We start from the raw sequence: 20,888 nt of genomic DNA on the forward strand, positions 1-20,888 counted from the left end.
AAAAGATAAATTTGGGAGGAAAAATTGAGATGAGTTTGAGGCAACAGTAGGGGTGAAACAAGAATGGATTTGGCTGAAGGTGAGAGAGAGGTGAAAAAAGCAGCTCATGCAACAGAGACAAGGAACCTAAAAATCTATGCTTAGCTCTCTGTGGCTCTTTGCTAAAGGACCTTACAAGAATCTGCTTTTTAAAAATGTCCTTGCCTGCTACGGATCAAGGCATTTTACTAAAAAACTAACAAAACCAACAAAAACCGCAGCTGCCCACTGTCTACGAATGAAGATGCTCCATCTCTGAGTAGTGGTAAGAGCTCACAGCGAGTCTTGGTAGATCACTAGCACCAGAGGCCGGTAGCAAGGAATTGGGGGGCAGTTCATCCCTGGAACAGGCCTCTCCCGGCCTTGGGCGCAGGACCCAGAGGGCGCTGGGGGCCAGCGCGGGGACCTGGACTGGGAGTCGGAGGTAGAGGCTGGAGGTAGAGATGGGGAAGGGCTCCAGAAAGTGGAAGTCGGGGTTGAAGTAGGGACCAGGGGACTAGCCGTGGGGGCCCGAGGCCACGGCTCTGATGGGACCTTGCGGAGGTGCCTAACACATTCTAGCGGAGGGGCGGAACCCCGCGACCGAGCCGACTGCAGCGACCATCCAGGGAGTCAGGAACCCGGGGGCGGCGTCCTCGTCCTGGTGGTGGGCCTCTTCTGGGACGGCGATCTGTGGGGCAAATGCGCAGAAGAATCCCTGCTGGATGGCGACGCCTCCCGCGGGAGCGCCCAGGAGAGCGCCGGGTTCCAGGCCGACGACGGGCGGGTGCGCCCCCGCTCCCGGGCCCAAGAGCGCCTCGGGGACCAGCACGAGGGTGTGCCCGCCCAGAGACACTTGCAGGACCGACGTGGGCTCGGGCTGCAGCACCAGGTCGACGCCGCCGTCCAGAGGCAGCTGCAGGGCACAGCCTGCAGCCACGACCAGCACGGAGGTGAGCGCGTCGGCGGCCGGGGGTCCCGCCGGGCCTTGCAGGCTGGGCGCCAACCCGTCTTCAGGGCCCGCGGGTTCCTCAATTCGGCGGCGCTTGGCGGGGCCGGGTCCCCCGGACTGGGGTCCCCACCAGGGCGCAGCATGGAAGCTGGGGCTGGGGAGGCGGCTGCGTATCATCCTAATGGCGCTGCGGGCGGTGCTGCGGGGGCCTGGCAGAGGGCGAGTGTCACTCAGCGTCGGCGACAGGAGAGGCGGGCGGGGCGGGCTGGGTGAAGAGCTGCGCGTCGCGGGGGAGTCCTGGGATCTCGGGGGGTGCTCCCGGGAGGCCCGCAGCCCCAGATTCTAGGAGAGCTTCGGGGCTTAGGTCTTGCCCTCCAGCGCACTGAGTGACAAAGTGGGATGTCAGGTGACCTGCGTCTCACTATAAGCCCCGCCTCCTGGCACTTGAAACAACACATTAAAAATGGAAGGTACCTTTTTTTTTTTCTATATCTGCTCAAGGACCTTCCAATCTCAGAAAATAATAGTTCCATCCTTTTTGTGCTCAGGCCCCAAACTCTTAATTTATCCTCGACTCTCACACCTTTCACAAGAAATCCTGTTTTCTCTATCTTCAAAATATATTCAACTACATGCAGCTTCATATCTCTCCTTTTGCTACTACTTTAATGTAAGGCAGCATTCTTTATTGGGTGAATTATTGCACTCCATGAGGTAGTGGTTTCTAAATGTTTTGTTCTTGCCTGTATTGTTGGAGTTTGGAAAAGTGCCTGGTACGTAGTAGGCACTTAATACATGTTTGTTAAATATGGCAGCTTTAAAAAGGAGCTAATGATAAAGTACAGCATAGGGCAGTGGTTCTCAACCTTGACTGCACATTAGAATCACCTGGGAATCTTCTTTAAAATCCTGATTTCTGGGCCTCATCCTCCGGAAATTGTTTCTTGGTTATGGGGTGGGGCCACAACATTAGTAACAAAGAAACAGAATTTCCGGAGGATGAGGCCCAGAAATTAGGATTTTAAAAAGATTCCCAGGTGATTCTAATGTGCTGCCAAGGTTGAGAACCACTGGCATAGGGAATATAGTCAATAATATTGTAATAACTATGTTGGTGCCAGGTAGGTACTGGACTTATCAGGGTGATTGTAAGGTATATAAATATCTAATTGCTATATTGTACACCTGAACTAATAGGTCAGCTGTAACTAAAAAAGGGAACTAAAAAGGAACTAAAAAACACTTCTAGGGATTAAATATGGAAACATGGAAGCAAGAAATTCAACGAATGGGTTAAACAAAAGTTTAGACAGAATTGAAACTGGAAATACTGAACTAGAAATAGTATGCATGAAGCTAAGAAGGTTAAAAACATATGAAATAAGAAAAGCAAACTAAAAGACATTATCAGAGAGAAAGCAGTTCTACTACATGACTGTTGGAGATGGAAAGGGAGAACACTGAGAATAGGGAAGTGGTATTACTCACAGAGATAATGAATAAGAATTCTTCAGATGTGATGATAGGGAAAAATCATTTGTTCATTCATTTAACAAATCCAACATATACTATTTAATTTTGTAAAATTTCCTTCTCCTCTGAGCTTCACCAATGAGGACTGAATAAACTAATTTTTAAGGACTCAATGTAATACAAGTAAGATAGAAAGTTTGAATACAAAAAGTTAACCTTATGATAAATTTTTACTATTATTATTTAACACCACAGCCTGATCTCTAACAAAAAACTGCAGTTTCACTTGGATATTTTAAAAGCTTTTTAATTAAAAAAAAAAAAAAAAGTCAAGAATCATTTGCATAAGGAGTGGTCAGAGATGGGGTAAAGGCTTTCCATAGCCTGCAGGAAAATCTTAGAGACTTTAGACATAGGCACTTGTAAAAGTAAGCAAGTGGTTTATGAGATTGTATTTTGGCTAATTTTGCCCTCACGAATAAATGCCATGGGGCCCCAATGAGCATCCAAGGAGCATTCCCCTACACTTTCCAGAAAACCTGCCCTGCCATTGCACTGTACCAAACCTGATGCTCTCTCCAGTCCTCATTGGTGAAGCTCAGAGGAGAGAAGGAAATTTTATGAAATTAAATAGTATGTCTTGGATTTGTTTAACTTTAAAACAGAGATCTTTGACTTTTATCTCTATGCTTATGGCAAAACATCTAGATGTGGAATTGCTGGGTAGCAGTGTGTGGCACCCTAACAGTAATAGATAAGGTCAAACTACTTTCTTAAATATTTACCCTGTATCTGTGTTCCCTTTGTACCACATCCTTGACAACACTTAGTATAGTTAGATTTGTAAGCATTTTCAATCTGATGGTGTAAATTGTATCCCATCATGTATTTATGTTGTATTTCTCTGATTACTCATGAGGTTTTCATATATGTATTGGCCATTCATGTAACATCTGTGTAATATGCCTTTTCATTGTGGTTGTCTTTTCCTTTTGTATATAACACTGTTCTCTTTGAATTTGGTGTTTGGTGGGTTTACAGTAATCTGTCTAAATGTACGTATTTAAATTGATCAGTCTTGAAAGTTGTGCTTCTTGAATGAAGATACTATAATATATTCCAGAACTATTGGTTGATGCTCAACCACTGAGCCACACCGGCCAGGTTTGATATTTTTTTCTTAGCTACATTTAGGTTGCCCTCTTTTATGTTCTCAAATTAAATTTATTTAAAAATATTTTATATCTGATAATTCATCAATTCTCCTTTTTCTTGTTTTGAATGTCTCTCACTTATTCTCACTTTATTTTGGTTTGTTTCCTTATATGTTTTTTTAAATTTGAATTATGAATTTATAATCAGTGGAAGATTATCACTGAGAAGATACTTAGCCTTGGGCAGAAGGTGTATTCTCCTTGGAGAAATTTTGTTCTGCTTTTGCCAGGCTCACCATCAACCAGAGACTATCTTAAACTAAGCTCTCAGCTCCCCTCATCACCCCCCCCCCCCAACAGATTTGGTTTCATTTTACCTGGAGTCAGAGCCCGGACAGATACATTTAAGTCCCATCTCCTTTTGTATTATGAGTTTTTTCCTTTGCTTGTTAGATTACCTATTGGAGGCATTATGTTTGGGAAGCCTGGGACTTTTTTCAGGGCTGTGTGACAACTAAATAGTATTTTCTCTCTCTCATAAATGGACCATTAAAACTAAAGCTCTAGGTTGCCACAGGATGTTAGGAACCCCTATGTGTCCTCTTGTTTCAGCACCTACTTTCCTCTCTGGATTTGTGGCATGTCATCATTTTTGGTGTTGGAGGACTTCTCTTACATTTACAAGCTAAGGTACACCTTTAAAAAATGTTAGAATAACATTTTATTCATCAGTTTCAAGAGTATTGTTCTTGAGGATTTTTTGACTATTTGGTTTACATATTGCTAAAAATGGATGTCCTTAGTGATTTCTAGTATAGATTATGAAGCTTTTGCAGTAGAAGACAGTTTTGCAAACAGGGCCATCTTCTCTCTTCAGAATAACCAGATAATTTGGCTGATTAATTGATGTGTTATGGGGAGAAGGAGGAAGGATTGTTGAGTGTGGTGGGAATTGTGGACAAGATGGTAGCACAGGGGAAATCCCTCCTACTGGAAGCAGAGATAGAAAATATTAAGTCATATTAAATATAGACATCTACTAGTACTTTCAGGGACCAGAAATAGAGTAGAAAATCCAGTCTCTGTTGGACAGCTGATATGGTGTATTTGTGGTACTGAGACTAATGGAATTTCTGCTCTTTTGAGAGGGCTGAAAATCGGCCTATTGTCAATCATCAGAGTTTGAAGAGACACTGACCACTATTTTATGGCAGTGCCTGTGGTTGATCAAAGAAAGAGGTTGAAAGTGGGAATGGTCACTGTATGATTGCTTGGGGATTAGACCTGTGAGTTTTCACAGAGACAAATTACAAGAGTCCTGCCTTAGTTCTGAGTTGTGGTCCACTTGGAAGTGGAAACTATAGAAATTATAACTGTGGAAGTGGAAGATGAATTCCCACTCAAAATGTGCCCACTCATAAAAATTACTGAGCACATGAGACATTCCAATGTAATTAAAAACAAATAATAGGTTTTACCTGTGAGGAAATGGAATTAATTGAGCTATTAATTCATGTTTTAAAAATTTCAGAACATAAAGGATGGAATACCACCCATGAAACAAAAATGGGAGTTTATAACACTAACCGGAGAAGTTTGAAACAAGATGAAGGAAGTAAAAATCTTGAAAAGAAAACAATATAGCCCTAACTGGTTTGGCTCAGTGGATAGAGCGTCAGCCTGCAGACTGAAGTGTCCCAGGTTCGATTCTGGTCAAGGGCACGTACCTTGGTTGTGGGCACATCCCCAGTAGGGGGTGTGCAAGAGGCAGCTGATCGATGTTTCTCTCTCACTCTCATCGATATTTCTAACTATCTCTCTCCCTTCCTCTCGGTAAAAAATAAATAAATAAAATATATTAAAAAAAGAAAACAATATAATCTTTGAAATGAAAACTTTCTTATAGAAATATAAACAGAATACTGGAAACAGCTAGTTGGGTTAAAGAATAAAGAAAACTGGAATTAAGGCACACATACATATGATAACAAAATGTTAAGAGTCGTGGGAGATTGAGCACTATATCTGATTGGATTTCCAGAGATGGGGATATGTGGGATATTCTAAGATATAGGGCCTAAGATTTTGTGGGATTTCAGTTAAGAGATAATTCCCCATATTGATAAATTCCACTCAGCCAAATTAAAATAGAATTTACCCCAGAGACATTACAATAAAACTCTAGAACACCAAAGGAAAAGAAACATTAAAAATATGCTAAAATTAATAGAATTAAATACAGAAGGAATAACAAACTGATTAGCAGAAGATTTCTTGCTTTCAAAAACAACAAAATGGCAGAACAATGGACTAACATCTTTAGTTAAACATCACGTTAGAATTAGTGAATATGCAATAAAACATAAGAGTAAGAGAGCTTACCACACAAAAACATGTTCAGGTTTACAAAACCAAGATAATTTATCATACATAGGACATAGTGGAAAGAACTATTAAAGGATAGTCTTCAACAAGAAGAAAATTGTGGCTAGACTTTAAGAGTGGAACATAAGAAGAAAGAGGCAGAGAAGAATTGGTAAAGTATGTGGTAAACCTATTAGTATTGATGTTTAAAAAAATAAAATCATGTTGCCCTAGCGCCCGTGGTCGGCAAACTGCGGCTTGGGAGCCACATGCGGCTTTTTGGCCCCTTGAGTGTTGCTCTTTCTAAGCCTTAGGAGTACCCAAATTAAGTTAATAACAATGTACCTACCTATATAGTTTAAGTTTAAAAAATTTGGCTCTCAAAAGAAATTTCAGTCGTTGTACTGTTGATATTTGGCTCTGTTGACTAATGAGTTTGCCGACCACTGGGCCTAGCGGGTTTGGCTCAGTGGATAGTGTCGGCCCATGGACTGAAGGTCCGGAGTTCACTTCTAGCGGGGGTTATATGCCCAGGTTGCAGGCTCATCCCCAGTAGGGGGCGTGCAGGAGGCAGCCCATCAATGATCCTCTCATCATTGATGTTTCTCTCCCTCTCCCTTCCTCTCTGAAATCAATAAAAATATATTTAAGAAATCATGTTGACTTCAGGGCCTGATCAATAATATTTTATTTATTTAATAAAAATGTGAAGCAAATATGATAAATAAAATTTTAAATGTTAAAGTTTGATTTACATAGGAAAAAGGTCAGGGTAAAATTAAAAAGGTATGAAATAATGTGGACTAGCAGAAATACAAACATTTTACATCAGTCTATAGGTCAAAACCACCGGATGAACAGATTTAAAAATCCCAATGCATGCTGGAAACATCTGATAAAATCCAACAGTTACCATTATGCTGTTTTGCAGTTTTCCAGAAGAGCATCTGGACACACCAAGAAAGAGAAAACCAATGGCTAAGAGTATACATTCATGAGGAAACCTACAAGAAAATAAAAGCACGAGAAATCCCGTGAATTCTTGGTTTGGGGAGAAATGTGAGTAACTGTATGGGGCTGATCCAGTTTGAGAGAAAATAACTGATACAAAACAAAGGGGATGGAGGGGCCTGAGAATGAACTTGTAAAAAATCCCAGCCCTCTGAGAACACATTGTCTCATATCCCTGGGCAGATTTTCCATTTCAATGATGAGGTCCAGAATTTGCTTTCTCTTCCTACCGTCTTATCTGCTTACTAGAGCCAGTCTGCACGGAAGGAATTGTTTGCACATGAAGCGCTCAGTTTCCAGGTTGTAGGATATTTAGTATAACTCTGGGGGGAGGGGCAGTTCATTCCTGGAACAGGCGTTTCCGGGCCTTGGGAGCAGGCCCCAGAGGGCGCCGGGGGCGCACCTGCGGACCTGGACTGGGGGACGGAGGTAGAGCTTGGAGCGGTGAGCTGGGGAAGCGCTCCCACAGGTGGAAGTTCAGGTTGAAGTCGGGCCCAGGCGGGCGTCTCTCTGGACTAGGTGTGGGGGCCTGAGGCCATGGCTGTCTGCTGGGGCCGTGCGGGTGGGGGCCTAACCCCGTTCCAGCGACCGAGCCGGCTGCAGGGACCATCCAGGGAGTCAGGAACCCGGGGGCCGCGTCCTCGTCCTGGTGGTGGGCCTCTTCTGGGATGGCGATCTGTGGGGCAAATGCGCAGAAGAATCCCTGCTGGATGGCGACGCCTCCCCCGGGAGCGCCCAGGAGAGCGCCGGGTTCCAGGCCGACGGGCGGGTGCGCCCCCGCTCCCGGGCCCAAGAGCGCCTCGGGGACCAGCACGAGGGTGTGCCCGCCCAGAGACACTTGCAGGACCGACGTGGGCTCGGGCTGCAGCACCAGGTCGACGCCGCCGTCCAGAGGCAGCTGCAGGGCACAGCCTGCAGCCACGACCAGCACGGAGGTGAGCGCGTCGGCGGCCCGGGGTCCCGCCGGGCCTTGCAGGCTGGGCGCCATCCGGTCTTCAGGGCCCGCGGGCTCCTCAATTCGGCGGCGCTTGGCGGGGCCGGGTCCCCCGGATTGGGGTTCCCACCAGGGCGCAGCATGGAAGCTGGGGCTGGGGAGGCGGCTGCCTATCATCCGAGTGGCGCTGCGGGCGGTGCTGCGGGGGCCTGGCAGAGGGCGAGTGTCACTCAGCGTCGGCGACAGGAGAGGCGGGCTGGGGGCGGGCTGGGCGAAGGACCGCGCGTCGCGGGGGGAGTCCTCGGAGCTCCTGGGTCACCTGTCTGGAGGCCCGCCGTCCAGCTTGTGGGGAGCCCGCGCCCAGGCTTTGAATCTTTGGCTCCTCGTGCTGACCTGTGCGCGTAGGGAGGACCGACGAAGTTGCAATTGAGGCCCCGGGAACCAAACTCTCACTTCTCACTAAGCTCCACCCCTTCCGAGGCTCCGCCCCCAAGTGATCCAGCCCAGTATCGGAGTCTGTGGTTGGTAGGTCAGTATGAGGAAATACTTCTATAGGCCTCTAGGGGGCAGAGTACTGGTCTAGGGAAAAAATGATATGCCAGTAACACCTTGAAACATTGCTTACTTTTGGGACTGATGTTTTCCTGTGATTTCAGGCATTCTAGAAAAAAAGACCACTCCACTAGACCACTCACTTCCCAGCATCAAACGGACCCACCCAAATACTCCTTGAAATTTCTTTAATGTTTGTTCTTTAATTTTAGGAGTAAATGGAAAATACTGATTTCTCTTTTAAGAGAAGTTTTGTTTTAATACTAAAGTAAGCCCTAGCCCTAACCGGTTTGGCTCAGCGGATAGAGCGTCGGCCTGTGGACTCAAGGGTCCCAGGTTCGATTCCGGTTGAGGGCATGTACTTTTGTTGCGGGCACATCCCCAATAGGAGGTGTGCAGGAGGCAGCTGATCGATGTTTCTCTCCCATCGATGTTTCTAACTCTCTATCCCTCTCCCTTCCTCTCTGTAAAAAATCAATAAAATATATTTAAAAAATACTAAAGCAAAATATTAGTGGCAGATGATTCTTCCTGAAGGTTAAGGCTGTTATAACACTATTAATAATATCAGTAAAATTAAAACATTAATATAAACAAATCATTTTATTGAGCACTTATTGTATATCCATCCTATTACTGAGTAATTTAAATAAGAATTTTCTTTAAAAACATGGTTGAGATAAAAAAAAACTGTATAGATTTAATGTATACAACTTGAGTTTGGAAACAAGTAAAAATCCCTGAAATCACAGTTAATGCCATAAACATATCTATCACCTCCAAAGCTTTCTCCTGCCTTCTTTGAAAAAAATTGATCTTTTTCAGTCTTCAAAATTAAACAGCTAGTTTGTGTTAGATGTAGGAATCAAATGCAGACTTATACGGTTTTAAATCATGGACTCTTTACTCATATCTATTGTGCATATCTAGGAGTGAATTGCCAATTGGTATATGTATGCCTTTTCAAATTAATAGGTAATGCCTCCCCATTTCCCCCCAAATGTTTTTCATAGTTTACACTCCTGTGAGGAGAGCATATTTCCATTTCACTACATTCTTGCAAGCATTTCTTATTGCCGGACTCTTCAATCTTTTCCAACCTGATGTACTTACATGGTATCCCACTGTATTTTCATTTTGCATTTCTGATTGCCAATCAAGGTGGATCATTTTAATATGCTTACTAGCCATTTTTATATCTTTTTCTTTGAAATGCTTCTATCTTCGTTCTGATTTTTTACTTTAAAAATTTGGGACTCTTTCTCCAGTTTATGCAGCATTGGTACCTTCTTCAAAGACCAACTTAGCACCTTCTCATAAAGGTCACTGCTGACAGTTTTATTTGATATGGCTTTCTTCATTTATTATGTCATCACTCTCCATGTAGCCTTCGTAATATTACCTCAATTTGTAAAGAAACAAAATATTGTTTAAAAAGATTCGGTTTCAGACATACTTTATACCAGTCATTTAGCACATACATGTATAGGGAATGTCTCTATCATAGTTATGAAAACGTTAGCACTTGATTTACTATAATTCTCACACATTTTACACCTGGCATAATTTGTAGTGATTTTAATTTCTCATGGATTCCCTCTGCCCCCAAGTCTTGGCCTCTTCTCTTTCCCTTCAACAGTTTTGTCCTCCCTTCTACCTCATTGATTCTTACTCTTGACCTTGTCATTACTCCAAATTGTAACCCCTCCATAATCACATTTCCAAACACTTTATTCTCGGAGTATCTCCTAATTTTCTAGTTTAGGCCTCTAAATATTTAAACTCTATCAGACCTTCCATCCCTCTGGACAAACCCATGGATCCTACTACCTTTTCACTAAGACTGACACCATCAGGTCTTCACTTTGCTCCTTCCCTGGAACTTAAATGGTACTCGTTCTAATCATGGCCATGTTTATATCTTCAGCTTCCTTTCCTGTCTCCTACTTTGCTGGTTAATATATCTGCTACTTTGTGCCTGCACTGATGCAGCCGAATGGAGCTGGAGAAAAACATTCAACCCCATTGACTGATCTCATTTTATATTCATGATCATTAACCTCAAGTGGGCTCCAAATGCTGCCCAGTGATCTTACCCTTATGCTTTATTCCATTCACTCTCTTGTTGTTCTAGATCAGCGGTTCTCAACCTGTGGGTCACGACCCCTTTGGTGGTCGAACGACACTTTCACAGGGGTCACCTAAGACCATCCTGCATATCAGATTTTACATTACAATTCATAACAGTAGAAACATTATAGTTATGAAGTAGCAACGAAAATAATTTTATGGTTGGGTCACAACATGAGGAACTGTATTTAAAGGGCCAGAAGGTTGAGAACCACTGTTCTAGATGAACATTGCATGCTTTCTCCTCTCTCTGTAAATCTCCAATACCTCACCCCTTATGTCCTCCCCTAGATGGTCACCTTGCTTCTTTTTCACTGAGACAATACAAGCAATCATAAAATACTTTTCAAAATGTCTATAATTATATCTCACCAAGCTCCACGAAGGACTGTATAGTCTGCCTTCTCTCCTGTTGCCATGGATGAAATGTCTATGCTCCTACCAAAGGCCACTTCCTCCATTTGTGCAATTGATCTCAGTTCGTTTTGCCTCCTCAAGAACATCAATCTGGCAATGATCCCGTCTCTGTCTAGCATCATCACATTTTAGCTACCTTTACTGAATACATATCTTCAATGTATAATTAAGAGGTAAACTCTTCCTTCTTTTTTAAAATTTTTATTGATTTCAAAGATGAAGAGAGAGGGAGAGAGAGATAGAAACATCAAATCATTGATTGGTTGCCTCCTGCACACCCCCTACTGGGGATCAAGCCTACAATTCGGGCTTGTGCCCCTGCCTGGAATGGAACCCGGGGCCCTTCAGTCCACAGGCCAACGCTCTATCCACTGAGCCAAACCAGCTAGGGCAAGAGGTAAACTCTTCCTTCTTAAAACAAGTAAAAACTTTCTTGACATGACTTTCTCCTCCAGTTTCTGAATCAATTTTCTCCTTCCTTATACACCAAAACTCTTGAATTAGTCAACCATACTTCCATTCTCTAATTTCTCTCCTCCCACTCTCTCTTGAACCCATTTCAATCATATTTCTGTCCATGCCAGCCATCTATAAATACTCGCATGAAGGTCACTAATGACCCCCCACATTATGAAATCTAGTGGTTAATTCTCTTTCTTCTCTTGAGTCGTAAGCAACACTTGACACACTCACTCTCTCCTTTAAACACTTTCTCCCTGGCATCTAAGATCTCACACTCTTCCTGTCTGTCTCTAACTTCTACTTCTCAGTTTCCTGAACTGTTTGTTCCTCATTCTGAATGCTGGAATATCCCAGGACCATGCTCTTGGCCTTATTTATTTATTTATTTATTTAATCAACCGTCACTGTCTTCCTTTAAGTGCCATGTGTAGGTTGGTGGCTCCCTAAAATGAGTCTCACTCCTATTCCTTTGCCATGAATATTCAAATGTACTGTCAGCATTTTCTCCTGGATATCTAAGTTGAACTATCAATAATTGTCATATTTGTGGTGCAGAGTAATTAAATATTACCAATTTTATATATGTCGATCTAATAATGCACAGTCCAAACTTCAGGTCCAAATTTGAGCTGCTTATATGTCCCCACTTCTGATCCCTCCAAAGTGTTTCCCATCACAATAATTGGCAATTACTTCCTGTTGCTCAGACCAAAAGCACTCAACATTATTCTTGTGTCTGTCTTTCACACATCACATCCGTTCCTGGATATCCTGGCCCAAAGCACTTCATACCATATTCCTGCTATCACCCTGCTGCCGCCTTCATCCTTTCGGTGAATTACTCTAGAAGCCTCCTAAGTGGTCTTGCATCTCTGCTTTGCCCTTTTTTTCAGGCAGTCTCTACACAATAGCTAGGGTGATTCCGTTAAACCATAATCCTCTGCTAAACACCTCCAATTTAACTCAGGGTCTAAGCCAGTATTTTTATACAGGTTCTAAATGATCTAGACTCCCTATTTGCGTTATGTCATATTGACTCTCCCCCTTGCTCCTTCTGTTATAGCTCTGTGGCCTTTATGCTTTTCCTAGAGAGGCATACTCACAGTTTTTGCAATTGCTTTTCTTCTACCCATCTAACTACATGGTTCCTCACTTCTTTCAGCCCATTACTCAAAGGGTTTTATCTCTGAGGCTTTCCTGAGCACACCATCTAAAATGGTAATTAAAAAATTTTTTTTTATTGATTTCAGAGAGAAAGGAGAGGGAGAAAGAGATAGAAACATCAATGATGAGAGAGAATCATTGATTGACTGCCTCCTGCACCTCCCCAACTGGGAATGGAGCCTGAAACCCGGGCACAGGCCCTGACCGGAATCCAACTGTGACCTCCTGGTTCCTAGGTTGACACTCAACCACTGAATTATGCCGGGCAGCAAATCAGGTGTCCCTGAGCCTGGCCTGCACCCTCTCGCAATCCTGGACCCCTTGGGAAGGATCCCTAGGCCTGGCCGGTGATCAGGGCCTTTCAGGGCTTTCCTTCCCCTGGCTGCCAGCAGCTGGCCCCTGCTCCTGCCGCTGCCACTGCTTGCCATCTATGTGGCACTGCCCCCCTCCCCTGCCACCGTTCACCTCTCTCTGCGGATGACAGGCTTGGGGAGCGATCGCTTGCCTGGCCTGGGCCTCCCTCTGTGGGACGAAGGTGGGCGATGGTAGGGTCCCCCCGACCAATTGTATCGCACCTGCCTTGGCTGGCCTGGTGCCAGTGCCTGTCATAGTGTGGTCATCCGGAAGGTCGTCTGGATGGTCGTTCTGCTGTTCAGTCATTCGGTCCATTTGCATATTATGCTTTTATTATTATAGATTTTGCTATTGAGTTGGTTGAGTTCTTTTTTATTTTGAATATTATCCACTTAACAGATCTATGTTTTCTCCCATTCTGTAGGTTACTCTTTTACTAGTATTCTGCTGAGTGTTTCCTTTGTTTCAATTTGACTATTTTTGCTTTTGTTACCTGTCCTTTGGATATCATATTCAAAAAATCATTGCCCAGACCAATGTCAAGACTCTTTTCCTCTATGTTTTCTTCTAATAATTTTATTGTTTCAGGTCTTATGTGTAAGTCATTAATCAATTTTGAGTTGATTTTTGTATATGATGAGATGAGGGTCCAATTTTGTTCTTCTACATGTGGATATTCAGTTTTCCCAATACAGTTTGTTAGACAGACGATCTTTTCCCTGTTATATACTCTTGGCACCCTTGTTGGAATCTATTGACCATAAGTGTGGGGATTTATTTCTGGGCTCTCTATTATGTTTCACTGGTCTTATGCTGGCTTTTATGCCAGTATCATACTGTTTTAATTACTGTAGATTTATAATATATTTTGAAATCAGAAAGTGAGATGCCTCTAGCTTTGTGTTTGCTAAGATTGCTGTGGCTATTCCGGGTCTTTTGTGGTTTCATATGAACTTTAGGATTTTTTTTCTATTTCTTTTGTTTGTTTGTTTTCTTTCTTTTTTAAAAAATATATTTTATTGATTTTTTACAGAGAAGAAGGGAGAGGGATAGAGAGTTAGAAACATCAATGAGAGAGAAACATTGATCAGCTGCCTCTTGCACACTCCCTACCGGGGATGAGCCCCCAACCAAGGTACATGCCCTTGACCGGAATTGAACCCGGGACCCATGAGTCCGCAGGCTGACGCTCTATCCGCTGAGCCAAACCAGCCAGGGCTGTTTGTTTTCTTTAAAGATTGTCTTTGGGATATTGATATGGATGGCATTGAATCTGGAGCTCACTTAGGGTACTATGGAAATTTTAACAACATTAGTTTTTCCAATCCATAAACATGGGGCATCTTTCTATTTGTCTTCTTTAATTTCTTTCATCAATATTTTATTCTATTTAATATATAAGTCTTTCACCTCCTTCGTTAAGTTTATTCCTAAGTATTTTTTTTTGTTTCTATCATTTGAATTGTTTTCTTAAACTTTTTCAGGTAGTTTGCTGTTTGTGTATAGTAATGACACTGATTTTTATATTCTGCAACTTTAATGAATTTATTATTGCTAATGGTTTTGTTGTTGTTGTTGTGGAGTCTTTAGGGTTTTGTACACATACAATCATATAATCTGCAGATAGAGATGTTACTTCTTCCTTTCTGATTTTGGATGGGGAAATGGGATGTGAGAGGCTGAATATACAAAACAATGGCCAGACCACATATGACAACAGAATTCTGACCCACACCTTTGTAGCAAGCAGCCCAGAAAGTAAACCATAACCTCTGCAGCAACTGGCCCCAAATGTTCAGGACTTGGTCAGCTTTTCTAATTCCCACCCCCACTTCCAACTCGGGGCCAACTTGAGAAAGCCAAACCTGCTATGCCTAAGACCCAAAGCACACAAGCCAATCCAATTACATAGGATGTCCTGCTTCTAGTTAGCCTGCCTCCAGCTTCCCCCAGCCAACAACCTCCAAACATACCAGAAGCCCTCCCCTTTCTCCACCATAAAGCTTTCCTACTCCCTGGCCTACCTATAAGTTTGTCAAATGCAAGCAAGTGACAGGGCTGACACCCTTGCTCTAACAAGCTCTGAGTAAATAGCCTCTGCTTGTTCTAATTCAGTGGTTCTCAACCTTCCTAATGCCGCGACCCTTTAATACAGTTCTTCATGTTGTGGTGACCCCCAACCATAAAATTATTTTCGTTGCTACTTCATAACTGTAATTTTGCTACTGTTATGAATCGTCATGTAAATATCTGATATGCAGGATGTATTTTCATTGTTACAAATTGAACATAATTAAAACATAGGGATTAATCACAAAAACAATATGTAATTATATACGTGTTTTCTGATGGTCTTAGGCGACCCCTGTGAAAGGGTCATTCGACCCCCAAAGGGGTCGCGACCCACAGGTTGAGAACTGCTGTTCTAATTGAAGTGGGCTTTCTTTATTTTCAGTTTTCCTGGAGGTCCCTGTGAGATAGAGTCTGCACTGCCCATCCCCATGGACCTCAGCCTTCAAACAGGTACAGCACCCATGGAGGCACCTTTTGCCTTGATACTCTCAGTTTATGGAGTCTGGGCCAATGTGCTGAGCAGTAGTTTCTTGGCTATTTACTCTCAGTTTGGTATCAGGTGTGTGTGTTTTAAGATTTCAAAATTGATTTTCGGAGAGAAATATCAATATGAGAGTAGAACATCGATCTGCCTCCTGCACACCCCATATCAGGGATTGAGCCCACAACCCGGGCATGTACTCTGACTGGAAATCAAAATAGCAACGTTTTGGTGCATGGGACAACCCCCGTCAACTGAGCCACACCAGCCAGACCTGGTACCAGGTTTTGCTACTGGTTCCATTTATTTGACATCCTTGGTGGAATCAAGACATTTTTTCTCATCTCCTTGTGTTCTCTGTCATGTTCCCATTTTGCATTTGCTGACTAAAAGTGTTGTTTGTCACAAAGACGAGAAACACAGGGCATATAACACAGTAATAGGTCCTCTGAGCCTGTTGCTCAGGCCAGCATCACAGTCTGGTGAGTTTGCAGTTCTCACCAGACTGGTATCCATTTGGAGAAACTTTGCTGTGGCTTATCAATAAAACCAAGAGGTTCTCCTGTCCTGATTTTCTTTTTGTCCTGAAAGTTTGGAATTGACTCAGAAAGAGTGTTTTCTCTGGTTTTCCTCCTGCTAAGGGGTGTAGACTGTCAGTTGTGCATTCAGAGGCAGCCAACCATCATATTGGGGGCCTAAGACATAAGGTGCACAAGTATCATGTTTTACCCACCTTTCACAGCTCTTATGGGGTAATCTAAGTCTAAATCCTCTCCTCTTCCAGGAAAAATGTCTGCTTCTTCTATGTAGTCTTTTTACAATCCTAATCCTTGTGCCTATCTTTTGAAATGACATAACTTCACCAAGGATGATTTGACTTGAACAAAACTGTTCGTTTGAATGGTGCCTTACAAAAGAAAGGGAATATTTCTCAGGTTCAAATTATATGAGCTCCCATATAGGTGGTTCGGAGTTCTGGATTTTATTTTATTTATTTTTAAAAAATATATTTTTATTGATTTCAGAGAGGAAGGGAGAGGGAGATAGAGATGGAAACATCAATGATGAGAGAGAACCGTTGATTGGCTACCTCCTGCACGCTTCTTACTGGGGATGGAGGCCACAACTGAGTATGTGCCCTTGACTGGAATTGAACTTGGGACCCTCCAGTCAACGCTCTATCCACTGAGCTGAACCAGCTAGGGCCTGAGTTCTGGATTTCAGGGAACCAGGAAGAAGCAATGAAAAATTCAAATGTGGAGCAGAAAATGTATTCCCATTCAAAGTATGTCCATAAAACAAATTTCTTTGCCCAGGAGAAAATCAGTCTTATTTCATGTTGCCAAATAATTGGAGATTTTATGCCAGAGGAAGTTGAATTATTGAGCTAATTGATATAGAAATTAAAAAGAGAGATAGCGTTAGGGACATTAGTTAAGCAGCTCCAACATTTCTCTATTAGAAGTCTCACAGGTTGGAGAGGGGTTTAATTGCCCAAGAGATACTGACTCATTCTTTTTTGAGATTTTAAGAAAATAGTTAATTCTTCAGATTTAGAAAGCTCACTGAGTTGCAGCAGGCAACATTTTTACTGCTAAACACATCAGGTTGAAACTGTGGAACATCAAAGTCAAGAAAAATACTAAAGTAAGTAGCCTAATCTCCTACAAAGGAATGGCAATACAAATGACAGAAGACTTCTGAACTGTGACAATAAATGGTAGGGAAAAGAATAGAGCAGACTTTAAAGTAGTGAGAGAGTATAGACATTATTTTAGAATTCCAAACCAAGCTAGAATTATACAAGTTTGAAGGTTTAATTGAAATATGTGCAGGCATATAAAACTAAGATTTATACACAGGCCACAGCTGAAGGAATTTGAAAGAGTATACGTTGGTAAGAAAAAAAATGAGGACAGAATGAAGGAGTTGAATGCAAGAACAGAAGGTGAGCAAAGATACTGGCAAAGCATGTTGGTAAGTCTAAATAATTATTAATGTTCAACAGAAAAAAGCTAGTATCTTGATATTAGCTTTATCACTAATAATTTATTTCATTGTAAAATATGAGGCAAACCTGGAAAAATAATTAAAAAAATAGGAATGGTGGGTATATGGTTGCAATAAACAAAGAAAAAAAACAAAAAAGAACCAAGGGTGGAATTAGAATCATATAAAATAATGTAGAATAACCGAAATGCAAAGATACTTCTTTAGAAGGCCTATCAGTGTGAATGACCACATGAATAGATTTAAAAAGAAACTACAATAAGTCATCTTATACATACAGAAAAATTAGTTTCAAAATTTAACATTTAAAACCCTTAAAGTGACCCTGCAGTTACTGCCTTTCCCCTTCCACATTCTCTTCTGAAGTCAGAAGGGCATGCAATTTTTAAAATCCCTGAAGCCCCAAACTTGGTCTCATTTGCTCGGTTGCCAGCTTTCTGTATGTACCCAAAGACTCAAAGAATGAATGTAGCTACTTTATGTAGACACACAAACAATAAAATGCCAACATGCAGAATAATCTGAGAAAGTCTTTGTAGTCAGCACCAAACAACACAAAAATCCAAAAATTTTAATGACTAGAAAGACTGAAAACTAATTTCTTTAGTAGGATAAGGGTTATCTACCAAGCATGTACAGAAAAGATTACAATTTATGGCAAAATTTAGAAGCACCTACATTTACACAAGTTATAAGACAGGATGCCCCTATTACTGTTCAATCTGGACTTGAAGTGATATCTAATAAAGGAGACTAAGGAATAACATGTAAGAGGCTTGTCAAAAAAGACAATTTCTCATCCTAGCCGGTTTACTCGGTGTTTAGAATACTGGCTTGTGGAGTGAAGGGTCTCAGGTTCAATTCTGGTCAAGGGCAGGAGCCTCGGTCACAGGCTTGGTCCCAGCCCTGGTCTGGGCACGTGTGGGAGGCAACCAATCGATGTCTCTCACATCGATGTTTCTCTCTGTCTCTCCTCCTCCCTTCCATTCTCTCTAAAAAAAATCAATGGAAAAAATATCCTCAGGTGAGGTTTAACAACAACAACAAGACAATTTCTCACTATTTGGAATTAGTATTGTCTTTATCAGTCAAGCAAGAGAATCTACAAATAAGCCATTAAAGAAATTAAATAATTTTGCTGGATACCAGATCAATATGAGAATAAATTATTTCCAGATGCCAGTACCAATGTACAAAATATATCTGGGATCTTAGAACTATAAAAATACAGTCTTTAGAATTACATTTCCAGGACAGGAAAATTATATTAAATATATAAGAAAATACTGGAAAAGAGTTGATACTTTGGGGAAAAAAACCTCCACAAACACAGGAATATAGTTAAATCATTTGCTTACCTAGTCATTAAGAAGAGAGGAGGGAGCACGGTCATTGGTCCCCATTCTGTTTGTTTTGTACCCAACAGACATTTGCCCACATGTAGCTATTTGCTAGATCCTCCCAAGGGGCTGGTGCCATGGATATTAGAGCCAAAACCCATTAAACAAAAGAAATTTAGTAATTACTCTAATTTGGGAGAAAAGAGGCACAGTGGTAGGTTACTGGGGAAGGGAAGTATTTTTAGAGAAAAGTACTGGCGTCAAGGTTTGAAGCAAAACTAGGGGGAATGGAACTGCTTAAAGGTGACCTATATAAAGAAAACAACCTAAGTAGCAATCTGGATGTACTCTGTATTTTAAAAATATTTCTTAAATAGTATATTTATTGGGGGACACTGGTTAATAAATTACATACGTTTCAAGTGCACAATTTTATATAATACATCATCTGTATATAGCATTGTGTGCTCACCACCCAAAGTCAAGTATCCTGTGTTTGAAGCAGCATTTCTCGGCTGCTTTGTGATCTTTCTTCCAAATGTTTTAGTCTACCATTGATCGAAAATTCTGCAAAGCAGCCTGCATCAAAAGAGTATCTGTCTTTATCCATTCTTGTAGGATGTGCAATATACACACAAGCGCTATCAGAATCCCTTCTCCTGGTCCTCAGCCCCGTGGGGCGGGATGGCAGCAGTTCATTCCTGGAACAGGCGTTTCCGGGCCTTGGGAGCAGGCCCCAGAGGGCGCCGGGGGCGCACCTGCGGACCTGGACTGGGGGACGGAGGTAGAGCTTGGAGCGGTGAGCTGGGGAAGCGCTCCCACAGGTGGAAGTTCAGGTTGAAGTCGGGCCCAGGCGGGCGTCTCTCTGGACTAGGCGTGGGGGCCTGAGGCCATGGCTGTCTGATGGGGCCGTGCGGGTGGGGGCCTAACCCCGTTCCAGCGACCGAGCCGGCTGCAGGGACCATCCAGGGAGTCAGGAACCCGGGGGCGGCGTCCTCGTCCTGGTGGTGGGCCTCTTCTGGGACGGCGATCTGTGGGGCAAATGCGCAGAAGAATCCCTGCTGGATGGCGACGCCTCCCCCGGGAGCGCCCAGGAGAGCGCCGGGTTCCAGGCCGACGACGGGCGGGTGCGCCCCCGCTCCCGGGCCCAAGAGCGCCTCGGGGACCAGCACGAGGGTGTGCCCGCCCAGAGACACTTGCAGGACCGACGTGGGCTCGGGCTGCAGCACCAGGTCGACGCCGCCGTCCAGAGGCAGCTGCAGGGCACAGCCTGCAGCCACGACCAGCACGGAGGTGAGCGCGTCGGCGGCCTGGGGTCCCGCGGGGCCTTGCAGGCTGGGCGCCATCCGGTCTTCAGGGCCCGCGGGCTCCTCAATTCGGCGGCGCTTGGCGGGGCCGGGTCCCCCGGATTGGGGTCCCCACCAGGGCGCAGCATGGAAGCTGGGGCTGGGGAGGCGGCTGCCTATCATCCGAGTGGCGCTGCGGGCGGTGCTGCTGTGGGGTCTGGCAGAGGGCGAGTGTCACTCAGCGTCGGCGACAGGTGGGGCGGGCTGGCGGCGGGCTGGGCGAAGAGCTGCGCGTCGCGGGGCAAGTCCTCGGGGCAAGTCCTCGGAGCTCCTGGGGGTAGCGTCCTACCCGGAGGCCTGCAGTCTGGCTAGTGGGTACCTGAGTCTGGGCTTCGAATCTTTATACGCCCCGCTGGCCCCCGGTGTGCGTGCCCCGGACACCCGGAACCAGCCTATCACAGGTTATGGCTAAGCCCCCGCCCCTTTCCGAGGTTCCGCCCCGCGGAGATGGTGGCAACTTGGGCGCTCAATATCCGCGGCTGTGGTTGGTAAGTCACTGTAAGGAGGCCCCAAAGGGCCTATCAACCGTGATGCTCTAGGCTTGATTTCCAGTGTAGTTCCTGTTGGTTTTTGATTTGACCTCGGATGCGGAGGACATTATCACCCGAACGTGGATTAGGAGGACGTTATATCCGAACGCCGATTAGGTTTCT

At 43.6% G+C, this 20,888-nt stretch overlaps 3 protein-coding genes across 3 annotated transcripts; all 3 read right to left on the reverse strand.

Moving 5' to 3' along the window:
- Nucleotides 1-586: 586 nt before the first annotated feature.
- On the reverse strand, nucleotides 587-1,147 carry LOC102443257 (proline-rich protein 23B-like). Its single transcript, XM_006083930.1, has one exon. It carries the CDS (start codon nucleotides 1,145-1,147, stop codon nucleotides 587-589), a length of 561 nt encoding a protein of 186 aa, XP_006083992.1.
- A 6,165-nt stretch (nucleotides 1,148-7,312) lies between these two features.
- On the reverse strand, nucleotides 7,313-8,083 carry LOC102417032 (proline-rich protein 23C-like). Its single transcript, XM_006083931.1, has one exon. It carries the CDS (start codon nucleotides 8,081-8,083, stop codon nucleotides 7,313-7,315), a length of 771 nt encoding a protein of 256 aa, XP_006083993.1.
- An 11,501-nt stretch (nucleotides 8,084-19,584) lies between these two features.
- LOC102417342 (proline-rich protein 23C) lies at nucleotides 19,585-20,358 on the reverse strand. Its single transcript, XM_006083932.1, has one exon. The coding sequence runs from the start codon at nucleotides 20,356-20,358 to the stop codon at nucleotides 19,585-19,587; it is 774 nt and encodes a 257-aa protein (XP_006083994.1).
- Nucleotides 20,359-20,888: the final 530 nt, after the last annotated feature.

The sequence above is a fragment of the Myotis lucifugus genome, unplaced genomic scaffold, assembly GCF_000147115.1.
Source record: "Myotis lucifugus unplaced genomic scaffold, Myoluc2.0 scaffold_8, whole genome shotgun sequence".
NCBI lineage: Eukaryota > Metazoa > Chordata > Mammalia > Chiroptera > Vespertilionidae > Myotis > Myotis lucifugus.